The following is a 13,005-nucleotide window of genomic DNA, read 5'->3' as shown; positions in this document are numbered from 1 at the left end:
TACATGCATGTGTGCACATGTGTTATTTATGTGTGTTATTTGTGCATGCATATGTATGGTGTCTGTGTATATGTGTGTATGCATGTGTACATGCGTTTTTGACCCACACGAGTCAGGCCTGAGCACCTGCCTGTGTGGAGCAGTCAGCAGACAAACCCTGAGGAAGAGGAGGAAGACTCGGCCCCTTGGGAACTGTGGAGCATCCGGAAGTGGAGTCCCACATCAAAAAGGACTAAACAGTGACCACCCACCCCCACCCCAGGCCTCACCTGACAGCTCTGAATGGGCTTATTCAGTAGCGGGGTCTTTACATGTGAGCAAGTTAAAAACAGGGTGAGACCAGATCCAGGGCTGGGGTGGGGCCCAAGCCCTCATCAGTGACAGCCCTGAGGACACCGAGGAGACAGAGGCAGAAACCTGAGCCATGCACCTACAGAGGGGACCGCAGAGACATGTGTGAGGTGCGACCCCCCAACCCAGCAGTCACCTCACGGCACGCTCCGGCCCCACATTTGGGAAGCACAAATGTCTGAGGCTTAAGCTGCCGCGTGCCAACCGCTCAGACAGCCCAAGGAGCTAGTCCAGGGAGAAGCCATGCTTCCCTACTGCAGAGGCGGAGTCACGGCTGAGACCACTGGGCAGGAGCCTGGGAAATGCCCTGACGCTGAGAAACACAGATGCCAGGCTGCGCAGGGGAGCTGCGGCCCCCAAGGCTGGGGTCGGGCAGGAAGAACCACAACAGGCCACAAGACCACCATCCAAATGGCGGTGTCCACCGGCATGTTCACAAACACGCGCTTGTTCCCTGAGCTGGGGCACAGGGGCGCCTTTCCAAAATAAATACGTTAGCCTTGTAAATACGGACCAGCCCACTGTTTTCCAGCTCATCCTCCCCAGCAGTGTAAAGTCAATTAGACAATAAATATTTATCCTCCCCGTCTGTGTCCGCAGGTGTGAGTCACTAATTGTCAATATGTATTCATTATCTCCCTACAGGCTATAAACCAAGCCAATCAGCCAAACTAACACGCACCGAGCACCTTTACAGGGGTCAAAACTAGAACAAAGCCGGCAACACAGCCAAGAGAGGACCAGAAGGGACGGACAGTGGCTGGCCAGCAGCTGAGGGCGGCTCTACCAGGAAAACTGCATCCTAGAAGCCAAGAGAGGGTAGTTTATGGAACTAGAAAGTTTGGAACTCCAGCTTTGTACTGAGTAAAATGGTGAATCACTTTACCAGGAAAGGCTGGGTCTCCTTATCTGTCAGAAGGAGGAAGATGAGGTGGCTGAAACTGGTGGGAACCAACAGATTTGCAAGGTTCGAAGGATTTTTGGATGCGTTAACAACTTTCCTGAAGGCACTCGTGGTTCACCGAGTGACATCAGACACACTGACTTGAGGAGGCCAGAGAAGGGGGCAGGGGACTGATGGACATCCTCTGCCCCCCTACCCTACAGCCGACCACAGTCCCACCCTGAAGGGGAGCTGCCTGCCTGAAAGAGGAGAGCCCTGTCTGCTCAGTACCTCTAAAAATCTTGAAGAAAGAGTCTGTGTTTCCTTCTAGAACAATCCTGAGACATTCGAAACCAAACAGGATAGGGGTGGCTCCTGAGACCAGAGTGCAGGGGTGAGAAGGTGCTGTCACCCTGGATCTCTCCTTCCCTGCTAGTGGCTCTTGTCTCCCAGCTCTGAGGAAAGGTTCTGCAGCACCCCAGCTTTGCCTGGCCAAGCTGCAGGCTCCTGCTGGTCCTTCCCCAGTTCCCATTAGTACTGCCCGTGCCCTCTGACCTTGCTTCTGGCCCTGTTGGTCAGTCCTTCTGTACTTTCTTATAGTACACGGTCCTGCGCTCCCCTCTGTCCATTCACGGCTCAGGACCACCCAGATAAGTAGAAGCCTCTCCACGGTTCTGCCTGGCTCTCTGAGTATCTTGAATTTACTGCCATTTTTAATACGTACTGCCCATAAATGTTCCGAGGAAGCCAGAACCTAGGACTTTCTGCGTGCTAAGGGCAGACTCTACCTTGGAGTTTTAGTCTTTCCCAATTGCCGGTTTAAGCCAGGAAATTTACTCTTTTAAAACCGGAATTGCCCATGCAGACCCTGTTTCCACGTGAAAAGATGGGATGCTGTCAGCTGCCTGCTGAGAAGGACAGGGTCCCCTCTGGTCCCCAGTCTCCACTGCGCCCTCCTGTCCACTCCCACTCGGCCACTTCTCTCGGTTCCACTGACAGCCAACAGCGAAGTCAGCTTTCACGACACCCAGTAAAGTAACAAATGAGAGGTCTTGAAAGCAGTGTAACTTGAAACATGGTTGTAATGTAAAGTTACCTTAAAGACAGACTGGAAGAGCCAATAAATAAATGTTTATCCCTGAAACAATGTTACTTTCCTCTCCTTTATTCTTTGTTTAAAAAAAAAAAAAAGACTGAACTTTCAAAAATGTAACAGATAACTGGCCCCGTGGCCTAGACCTCTATAATCCCAGCTGCTTCCAAGGCTGAGGCAAGAGGGTTGAGAGTTCAAATCCAGCCTGGGAAACTTAACAAGACCCTCTCTTCATTAAAAAAAAAAAAAATGTTTTAAAACTGTTGGAGATGAGCCAAGTGGTGGTGGCGCACACCTTTAATCCCAGCACTCAGGAGGCAGAGGCAGGTGGATCTCTGAGTTCGAGGCCAGCCTGGTCTACAGAGTGAGTTCCAGGAAAGCCAAGACTACACATTGGAATCCTGTCTCAAAGGGAAAAAACCCACTGGAGAGGTAGCCTGGTGGTAGAGCACTTGCCGAGCATGCATGAGGTTCTGGGTTCAATCTCCAGCACTGCACAGGTGCACACATGAAGCCTGGCAGAGCCCAGCCACGTGCTGTGCTCGGCACCTTTCCCAAAGTTCTTAGGACGTCCACACCAGGCTTGTAGTTTTTCTCTGACTTTACAGCCATCTTTGGGGGTGGGCCCTCATCCTCCCTAGACTATAAGCTTCTTGGGCACAGAAAATGTCTTATTGCTCTGTGGATGCCCCACACTTGGCATGACCCCTGACCTTGACTTTAGATAGGCCTCCATCAGCAGGCAGGGACAGGAGGAAGGCTGGAGCACCACTACTGCCTGCAAGGTTCTGGATTTCAAGTCCCAGCCCCACCTCTTCTGGGCATGGGCCTTCAAACCTGTAAAATGGGTATAATGGCCCCAGCCAGTGACCCGAGGCTGCTGTGAGAACACAGCCAGGTGCTTCCCACAGCATCTGCAGGGCCACAGTGCAAAGCCAACGCCACGATTGTAAGCCTTGTTCCAAGGACAAAAGGAAAGAAGGGAATATGTGTTTCAGGGACTCCTTGCAAATGCGTCTGCACTTCAGAAGACCAACGCAATATTTAAACTATTTGAATCTTCTAAACAAAGCCATCAGTTCCTCTCAGCTCCCTTAGCTGTCCTTACTTTTTATTTCCCATGAAGCCACAAAAGTCTTCACAAAAGCAAATAGGAGCAGAGACCAGTACCTCCCTGGGTATAGTTTCTGTCCTGGTCACCACAGACCAACTGTATGTCTTCGCAAGTCCCGTGACTCCTGAAGGCCACCTGCCCAGGGTGGACACTCGTGTGGCCCCCCAGCCCCGAGGTCTGACTTACAGCACTCAATGGGGTTGGACGCTGCCTGCAGGGAGATGATGCGGCCACTTGGCTCCGGGACGTGCACTCGGAACACCAGGCGAACTCGCGTGTTCTTTCTGCCGATGTCTGTCTCGCCCTTCCGCAGCTCGATGTCGGCGTTTCGAAGCTTCAGGATGCCTGCACAGTCGATGCTGCACAGAGGAGAGCCCGGGTCATAAGAACTGTCTCGCTGAGCAGAAAAGATCACCCACAAACCCACCTAAGGTAGTTAACCATGCATCCTCCCGACAGCCACAGCGGGAGATTGCAGTAATTTCCCCAGGTATTATAACCAGAATGGCATACCAAGAGGTCAAATTTTCAAAAAAAAAAAGAAAAGAGGAAAAAAAAGCTTTACAGAGTACATATCATCTCCTGAGTAGACTTCTTCTAGGGAACATTTTCTCATCAATGTTTCTATTCTCAAAAGCACCAGAAAAACTCAGGTAGGCAGCTGGTGGACTTGGCCAGGGCTATTCCACAAACAGCAGAGTATCGAGGTCTCTTGAATTTACCAAACAAGAAAACACACTTGGTCTTTGGAAATGCACACCAAGGTCTCTAAAAGCCAAGGCGTGATCGACCACCTCTCAAAGGACTCAGGGCCACGGCGTGAGAGATGAAGGCGAGGACTGGGGAATGTGAACCCGGTTAGCGGTGGGGATGGCACAATTAGTGCCCTGAGATCGCGTGCCCTCCCTCCCACAGCCTTTCTGTAGGCCCGAGTTTATTTCCTCATAAAGGTTCTTTGATGCTGACTTGTAAGTGCCATGTGCCAGCTCTGGCCATGGGTAGAAGTGTGACATGCATGATCTGTGCTGTCACTGAAAAGTTCCTTTAGGTCCACTGATCTTTGGGTTTGTTCTATTTTTTGAGGGAGGGCCTCACGTAGCCAGGGCTGGTCTGGGACTCAATACGTAGCAAAAGATGGTTTTAGCTACAAACTCCAGAGCTTCCTGCCTCTATCCACACTCCCAAGTGCTAGGATTACGGGTGTGTGTTGCCATGGCCAGTTTTCACGGAACACTTCTTAAATAGAAGAATCAGATGGGTGGCCCCAATCTCGGACAGTCCCAGCAATGGCTGTTGTGGTACCCTCACAGAGATGCCCCCATCTGTCACTCAGGCCCTGCTTTACTCTCTCAGGAAGCCCCGCCCCTGCGCGGCCTTACGTGGCTCTCATGTTGTTTTTTGGCTCCAGCGGGATCTCCAGGACCTTGGTGTTGCCCACAATCTTCTCATAGCTGGTGGTGGTAACGGTCTTGCCCGTGATTCTGTGTACTTGGTAGAAGGCATGTGGCTTAAGGATCCTCTCATCAGCCGTCCCAATGAAGATCTGAAGGCCCAGGGGCTTGTTCTCCATGTAGCCATGGAGCTGAGGGAAGAAGAACAAAATCTTTCTTTCTTTCTTCTTACTTTTTTTTTTGGGGGGGGGGCAGCTTGCTCTAGTCTGACCATCGGAGAAGATTAAAGGAGCACGTGGCCAGTGAAAGAGTGTGGGGTTACTGTGTGGCCTGGAGGGCTGGGTGACCAGAAGCAGCCTTGGTGTCCAACCAGAGCAGCTGTTCCAATAGGTCACAGGGATCTCCTCTAAAGGGCTGGAGAGATGGCTCAGCGGTTAAAGGTACTGTCTGCTCTTACAGAGGACCCAGGTTCGATTCCCAGCATCACATGAAGGCTCACAACCATCTGTAACTCCAGTTCCAGGGGATCCCACCCTGTCTTCTGGCCTCCACAGGCACCAGGTACACACATGGTAGACACAGGCAAAATACTCATATGCACAAAATTATACATATAAATATAAATATTAATATATATATATGACTTTTAAGCAGCCACAGAAACAATATAGAACAGTCTTAATCACTGGCAAAGGGTTGGCAAAGTGAGAACAGAGAACAATCTGAAGGCCCTCCCCCAACCGCCCTCAGGACCCATTGCCAGGCTACAGGGGAGAGACTCATGGCGGCAGGTTCCTCTTTGAGGATCTGCAGGAGGCTAGCAGCAGTTGGGGGAAGGAGAGACACTTCTTCAACAGAACTTCAACTATAAAGTGCCCATGCTCCATGGACACAGCATTCATGACACCAGGTCATCATTGGAATACGTAAGCAAATAAAGGGATGTGAAAGTAGGAGGGGACCAGTGGGAAAAGGGACAGGAGGAGGCAGCGAGGGTGGATAAAAATACACTATATAAGTGTAAAGATGCCATAATGAAACCAACTAGCACATGTAATCAGCACATGCATAAAATATGTTAGAGAATAGAGCAATGCAAAAATAAATACAATGAAAAGCACAACTCCAGTGATTATCGAGAGAGACAGAGACAAACAGAGACAGACAGACAGACAGAAGGACAGACAGACAGAGGAAAAGCACAACTCCAGTGATTATCGAGAGAGGTAGTGGTGATGCATGCCTTTAATCCCAGCACTCGGGAGGCAGAGCCAGGTGGATCTCTGTGAGATCGAGGTCAGCCTGGACTAACAAGTGAGTTCCAGGGAAGGCACAAAGCTACGCAGAAAAACCCTGTCTCAAAAAAAAAAATAAATAAATAAAAAATAAAAAAGAGCTTTGGAGTTGCAGGACACAAATCTGACAATAGATGCTCCATGACCCAGTCATGCACCCATGAGTACACAACCTGGAGAAGCCTCTTGCATTCGGGAGACAAGCACAGGAAAGCTTGTAGACAAACAGAGAACGCGCTGGACCAGAGTGACGGGCCCGGACATCGCAACTCTACACAGCAGTTCAAAAAGCCTATTCCATGGACGGACCCCAAAAGACCCAATACACATTGTTGGGGTGGGGAATGAGAGCAGAGAGAGGGCTCCGTGGGTAAAGGCGCTTGCTGCCAACCCTGATGACCGGAGTTGCTCCCCAGGACCCACAACTCTCATGGCTTTTCCTCCAACATTCACAAGCAAGCTGTGGTTTGTAAATAAATGTGTTGGGTTTTTTTTTTTAAAGGGAAAAAAGTGTCAAAACCTACAATTTATAAAACAATACAAAACATTTCTATCTATGTATTTACACATTCACAGATACAAGAGAAAAGGCTGTGGAATGAATCACCCCACACAGACTACGCTGTGACACCACCACCACCCCCCCCCCCCGCCCGCCATGAAGGAGGAAGAAGAGTCCAAGATGGCAGGAGAGACCAAAGAGGATGCTGACTTCATACTCCATGGCACAAGAGGAACAGATTATTAAGTATACACTGAATAACAAAAGGCAAAGACATGCTGATCTGAGAATCTGGTCCTGAGTTCCAGCCACTTCCCAGCATCCTCTTTGATCCTTCTGTTCCCCTCCCACCCCACCCACTCCCCACCCCCGTTCCTATATTTGCAAATTGAAGAGCCTGTGACCAGGGACAAGTTCCACAGAACTTCAGCAGGATCTCCTGTCACTCTCCATCCAAAACACACAAAAGAAGAAAGGCTGTGGGGTGATGGCCACGGCCTAGGATGACCCTGCTCGGTGCAGAGCCACCAGCGGTACATGTGAACTGTCACAGTAGATGTGACCTGGAGTCACCTGAGAAGGGAGAGTCAACTGGAGGGCTGCCCAGGTCTAATCAGCCTGTGGGCAGGTCTGTGGGGCTTATCTTTATTGTTCATTGCTGTAGGAGGGCTCAGCCTCCTACGGGCACCACCATTCCCTAGGCAAGTGATCGTGGACTACGTAAGAAAGCTGGGTAAGCACGAGCCTGTGAACCAGCAAGCAGTGGTCCTCCAAGGTTTCTGCTCCAAGTTCCTGCCCTGGCTTCCCTCAGCAATGGGCCGTGTGCGACCTGGAGGCTGACACAGAAGCCGTTTCTCCCCTATCTTGCTTTTGGTCGGAGTGTTTTATCACAGCAACAGAGTAAGACTGGAAGAGCCTCCAAGTCCCACCCCAGCATATTTTAAATGTCCACTGGCCACATGTGGCTAGCAGCCACTGGAGTGGAGGACAGTGTGATTATCAGTTTCCATCTATCTTTCCAGAGCATTCTACTGAATGGTGCAGGAACCAGGACTTCCGTACGCCTGCTCGAAGCCACGCAGAGAGAGACAGGCTGGGCATGAGAGCCGAGCTGGAGGCCATGCAGAGAGAGACAGGCTGGGCATGAGAGCCGAGCTGGAGGACGGTCTGTCTGCAGGGCTGCCGCCCACAGCATTGACAGGAGTGGCAGCCTCAAGCAGAGGCGAAGTCCGAGTCAAAGCCACTTATCTGAAGATCACCCACCACCGCTCTCGGTGGTGGCACAGATCAAACAGAGGGAAGGCCGCGCTGAGAGGAGATTGTGTTCTTGTCGGGAGGGATTTGCGTGGGGACCCGAGATAAGTGCATTTCCTAATTGGCTTCCCTGGTTCCGCAGAGGTGGTAAACACGGCCCGCGGTGCCAGCAGAAAGGCGGGCAGGGCGGCAAGTGAGTGTTACTGCTGGGCTGCCTCCTCCTCCCGTGACTAGGGCACAGCTCCCCAGCGAGGGCCACATGGGGAACAGCTGGAGGACGTGTGCTAATCAAGGCCAGCCACTCCATCCCTCCCTCGCTGGCACTCCCACCCAGCCATCCTACCGCCTCCCATCTACCAAGCCGCCATCACGCTGCCTCTGATTTGGGCGGCTGTCAACACATGGCTTGCCTCTTCTGGTCTCTCAGAGAGTGGTTGAGTAATCTTTTAAAAATGCAAATCAGATCCGGGCACCACCACCCCTTACAACCCTCCCAGGACTTCCTGTGGCCTCAGACTGAAGTCTTAACTCAGCTGCCGCCCGCCTGTAGTCACCGAACTCCCCCAAACCCAGCCTCAGCCCAGCCCCTGCTTCTCTTTGCATCTTTCCAGGCTTTTCATTTCTCCCTTAGCCTCAACACACCGAGTTCATTCTGACCTCAGGGCCTTTGCACAGTCTCTGTCTGGATGCAGACTTTCACCTCTTTCCCAGATAAAGTGTACCTATGCCCGGGGCTCATTCAGCCTTGTGAGAAGCAACCACCAAATGCCTAGGAATTTCAGAAGCCAGTTGGCATCACGTGTGTCTCCAGCCCGACAGGAAGAGTTTCACAACAAAACTGGCATGTGCTAAATAGAAAGTCATGTACATGCATGCGTGTGTGCGTGTATGTGTGTCTCACACATATGAGCCTGCATTCCACAGTAGTGAGGACCTCAGACACCCTGTTCTGAAGTTGACCAATCATCACCTACTTTGGAAATGAAGAAACTAAGGCTCGTTAAGTTCGGTCAATGCACCCAGTCAACAGAGCCAGCCTGGGAGTCCACACTCTGGCCACACAGCTGCCTCTCCACCAGCCAAACTCTCCTCACAGTGGCTTCTGGTGGTTTCATTCTCTCACGGAAGGCTCCAATAGGGGAAACACAAGCTGGCACCAGCGGCAGCATCAGTTGTGATCGTCTTGTTTAATGAGAGGAGGTGGGAAGGCAGTGGAGGGAGATGGAAGGAGAAGACAAGGCAGCGAGGCAGCCGGAGGAGCCAAGTGGTTGCTCCTTAAGAGAGAGGCAGCTGAGCAGCGCACAGAAACCATCGCTATGATCCCTGCACTCAGGAGGCAGGGGGATGGGGATCGAAACCTTGAGGCTAGCCTGGCCGCCTTGAGATATTTTTTTGAAAAAGGCTGGAACAATGGCTCAGTTGGTAAAGTACTTGCTGTGTGGGCATGAGAGGCTGAGTCCAATCCCCAGCTCCATGTGCAGCGGCACACACATGTAATCACAGCCCGGGGAGGCAGAGACAGGAGGATCCCTGGGACTCCCCGGCTAGCCACTATGACCGAATCGGTGAGCTTTGGTTTCAGGAGAGACCCTGTCTCAAATGAAACAAGAATGGGGAGCAACTGAGGATGACCCAGTGTTGACCTCTGACCTCTACACCCATGTACACACACACACACACACACACACACACACACGCACGCACACGCACGCACGCACGCACGCACACACGCGTGCGCATGGTGGTATTGTGTTCCCCAAAATATTGTGCCCCCTAATAAACTTATCTGGGGTCAGAGAACAGACAGCCATTAGATACAAAGGCTAGAAAACGGTGGCACTCACGCCTTTAACCCTAGCATTCCAGAGGTAGAAATCCCTCTGGATCTCTGTGAGTTCAAGGCCACATTGGAAACAGCCAAGCATGGTGACACATGCCTTCAATCCCAAGAAGTGAGCCTTGAATCCCAGGGAGTGATGGCAGAAAGCAGAAAGGTATATAAGGTGTGAGGACCAGGAACTAGAAGCATTTGGCTGGTTAAGCTTTCAGACTTCTAGCAGCACAGTTCAGCTGAGATTCATTTGGATGAAGACACAGAAGCTTCCAGTCTGAGGAAACAGGATCAGCTGAGGAACTTGCGAGGTGAGGTGGCTGTGGCTGGTTCTGTTTCTCTGATCATCCAGTGTTCACCCCAATACTTGGCTCCAGGTTTGATTTTATTAATAAGAACTTTTAAGACTCCTGCTACACACATGTACCCTTCCTTCCACACATACAAGAGATAGAGCCCTCTCCTTTTAGGAAGCTGTGAACATCTCCGGGAATGGAGAGAAGCCCCCAGGCTGAGCTGGGACCCGCCACCTCGGTGGCAGGGATGCCTGTTACAATAGACAGAGCAGGGCATTCCATAACGTCAAAACCACATGGGCGTCAGTTCCAGCCAACTTCTTAGGTCCTGTGGGACTCTAGAATAGCTCAATGCTCAAACGAGTGAGGGACCTGTCTGCTCCCCAGACCCCTTCTGAAGGTCCGTTGGATGGCCTTCACTGGTACCCGAACTCACACAGGTGCCATGAATTGATAAATCCCGGATTCCTTAGAGGATGGTATTAATGGCTCGATTACAGACCCCAACAGAGGAGCCACAAAACAGGCACCACAAGAGAGCCAACCACGGCCAAGGGCAGCCGAATGTGGGACTCTGACCCCTGACACCCCAAGGTGGCTCAACAGCCCCAGGCATGGGGCCACAGCAAGAGAAGTCACCAGGCAAGAAAGAGTCTGCCTTCCATGAGAACATAACCCGCTTCCCTCACAGGTGCCCAGGGCCTCCTGGCCCCATAGCTTGTCTTGGAGCAGTGGCCTTGCCACCAGCTCTCCGTAGGTCTGAGAAGAGTGACGTGTGGCCACTCGCCCCCTTCTCCCGACAGGGAGTAATTGGGGTCTCACAAACCCAAGTTCATCTTTTCAGACAATGTTTCCAGCTCCTGGTTGCCCTCATCACAGGGTTCTACAGTGGGAGGTCTCCTGGGTGGCCTGGAGCAGCAAGGCCACCCCTAACTTGCTGGATGAAACGCTCTGGTGGCCTTGGTGGGGACAGAGGCCCCACTCCCTGCAGCCGACACCTTTACTGCGCCTCACACCCCAGGGACTAACAGCTCTGGGATGGCGCGTGTCTGTGCACACTCCACAGGGGTGTTAGTGCGCGGGCAACACACGCCTGTGCTGCAGCCTGGGCAGCCTAGAATGTGGCTCCATAATACGCGTTCCCATTAAAGTGATAGGACCAGCAAGCTGTAGGGGAAGGCACTCGGGGGCAATGAACTACCCCACCCTCGCTGTGCTCACTCAGGGCTCGGCAGTCGAAGGAGGGAGGGTTTTCGGAGACTGGACTGTCCTCCACCTGTCCCCTGTAGCAGCTCCTAAGTGGGCCAGCCCACCTCAACCCAAGGAAACTTAGCATTGCCCTGGATGACGGTCACTCTGCGTGTGCCTGTGGGAGCTGTTTGTGGAGCCGTGGCTGGAGGGAAGCAGTGACCCTGCTGCAGATGAAGATGATGATGATGATGATGATGATGATGATGAGGAGGAGGAGGAGGAGGAGGAGGAGGAGGAGGAGGAGGAGGGACCTGCCCACAGTCCTGGGGAGCAGAAGCCATGTGTGTGTGAGGGGGGAGTCTTCCACAACTACACAGCAAGACTGGGTCTCATATAATCCAGGCTGGCTATGCAGCCGAGGCTGGCTTTGAACTCTTGATCCTCCCTCTACCTGCCAAGTGCTGGGAGAGCAGGCATGTACCTCCACACCCAGCCTCTTGGCAACTTTAAAATGTACAGTGTTTTATCAATCATTCGCTACTCTGTTCAGCAGTCTGGAGCACTTCCCTCTTGCCTCGCTGGAGATGTGTGCCCTCCTGGGCCGTTCTCCTGGGGACACAGATCCACATTTGGGCTTGTGTTTTACATATCATTTCATCTAATGATACAGCATGACCATTCTCTCTCGGCATTGGATCTTGTTTCATGAGGCACCAAATGGCTGTGTAGAGCGGCCGTCTCCTAACAGGCTAGTTAGAGAAAATGAAGTGTCTGTGAAGGGCTGATACACTGGGGACACAGACCCCCTGGGCCCCTGGCTCAGCCGCGTAGTGTGAGCAGAGCCAGGGTGCAGCTGGAACCTGCACCTTACCATTGCTGCCCAGCATCAAGAGGATGAGAGCACACACTGCCAGCCTGAGGAAAGATCCACGCTCAATTCCAACCCCCCCCCCCATCAAGGGTTGCTTTTGCGGAACCATCAGGGCACAGCCGGCGCTGGCGGACAATTGAGGACCACATCTGTGCTGGGAGCTGGGTGACTCAGCCCTGAAGCGTGGGGTTGGTTTTCAAGCTGGCGACCAGCCAAAGGGACTGGTTTGAATTTGCTTCAAATCAAACGTGAACAACGTTAAGTAGCGTTTTTGTGTGTGTGTTGAATCGGGCCTATTAGGAAAATGGTATCGCCCTCAAAGCTCGCACGCAGGAGGAGAGGCCCCGGGTTGTTCTATTGCCGTTCTCAGCCACACGGCACGTGGGCAGGAGAGTTTTCCCAACACAGACAGACCCCAGTTCTGAGCTTCAATTTGGAAATGGAAGTTGAAGCTCTTATCTGTGACTCCACCTCAGCTCCCATGCACACACTAGTGCAGACGACAAGCAGACACACACACACACACACACACACACCAGGCACTCATCCCCCCACCTCCCAACAAACCCTGCATGCTCAATTAGTGAACACTTCTATAATTTCGATGAAGCCTCTTCTGCCTCACTACCATTGGATATTCAATCACCTCAGAATCCTGCCCATCTGGTTTCCTAAATGCCACTCAAATCTGTCACCTGGTTCTCTAATCAAAGAAGCTGCCTGGCCACCTTCCTTTCATCTCAGCCTCTACATGGTGGCTAGAATGCCTTCTGCTCCCTTTGGTCAGAGCCTACTACTCTGCCCCTTGAATCTCTCAAGAGCAGACATCTCACTCCCATCCAACACCAAAGTCCTAGGCTGAGGAGACCCACAATCTTGCTGCATATAAGCATGAGGACCTGAGTGTGATACCAAGAATTCACCGTTAAAAAA

At 52.0% G+C, this 13,005-nt stretch overlaps 1 protein-coding gene across 4 annotated transcripts in view; it reads right to left on the bottom strand.

The window, feature by feature from the left end:
* The window catches only part of Nfatc2 (nuclear factor of activated T cells 2), a 130,285-nt gene that overhangs the window by 54,184 nt on the left and 63,096 nt on the right, over window positions 1-13,005 (bottom strand). For all 4 annotated transcript variants that reach the window (XM_076571108.1, XM_006989247.4, XM_006989246.4 and 1 more), the window contains exons 4-5: window positions 4,821-5,023; window positions 3,628-3,800 (exon numbers count right to left, since the gene is read on the bottom strand). In XM_076571108.1, coding sequence (XP_076427223.1) covers window positions 3,628-3,800; window positions 4,821-5,023 — 376 coding nt within the window. The remainder of the gene's footprint in view (window positions 1-3,627; window positions 3,801-4,820; window positions 5,024-13,005) is intronic.

The sequence above is a fragment of the Peromyscus maniculatus genome, chromosome 4, assembly GCF_049852395.1.
Source record: "Peromyscus maniculatus bairdii isolate BWxNUB_F1_BW_parent chromosome 4, HU_Pman_BW_mat_3.1, whole genome shotgun sequence".
NCBI classification, from domain to species: domain Eukaryota; kingdom Metazoa; phylum Chordata; class Mammalia; order Rodentia; family Cricetidae; genus Peromyscus; species Peromyscus maniculatus.
Note: the sequence above shows the minus strand (reverse complement) of the source record. Positions and strands in the feature narration are given on the sequence as shown.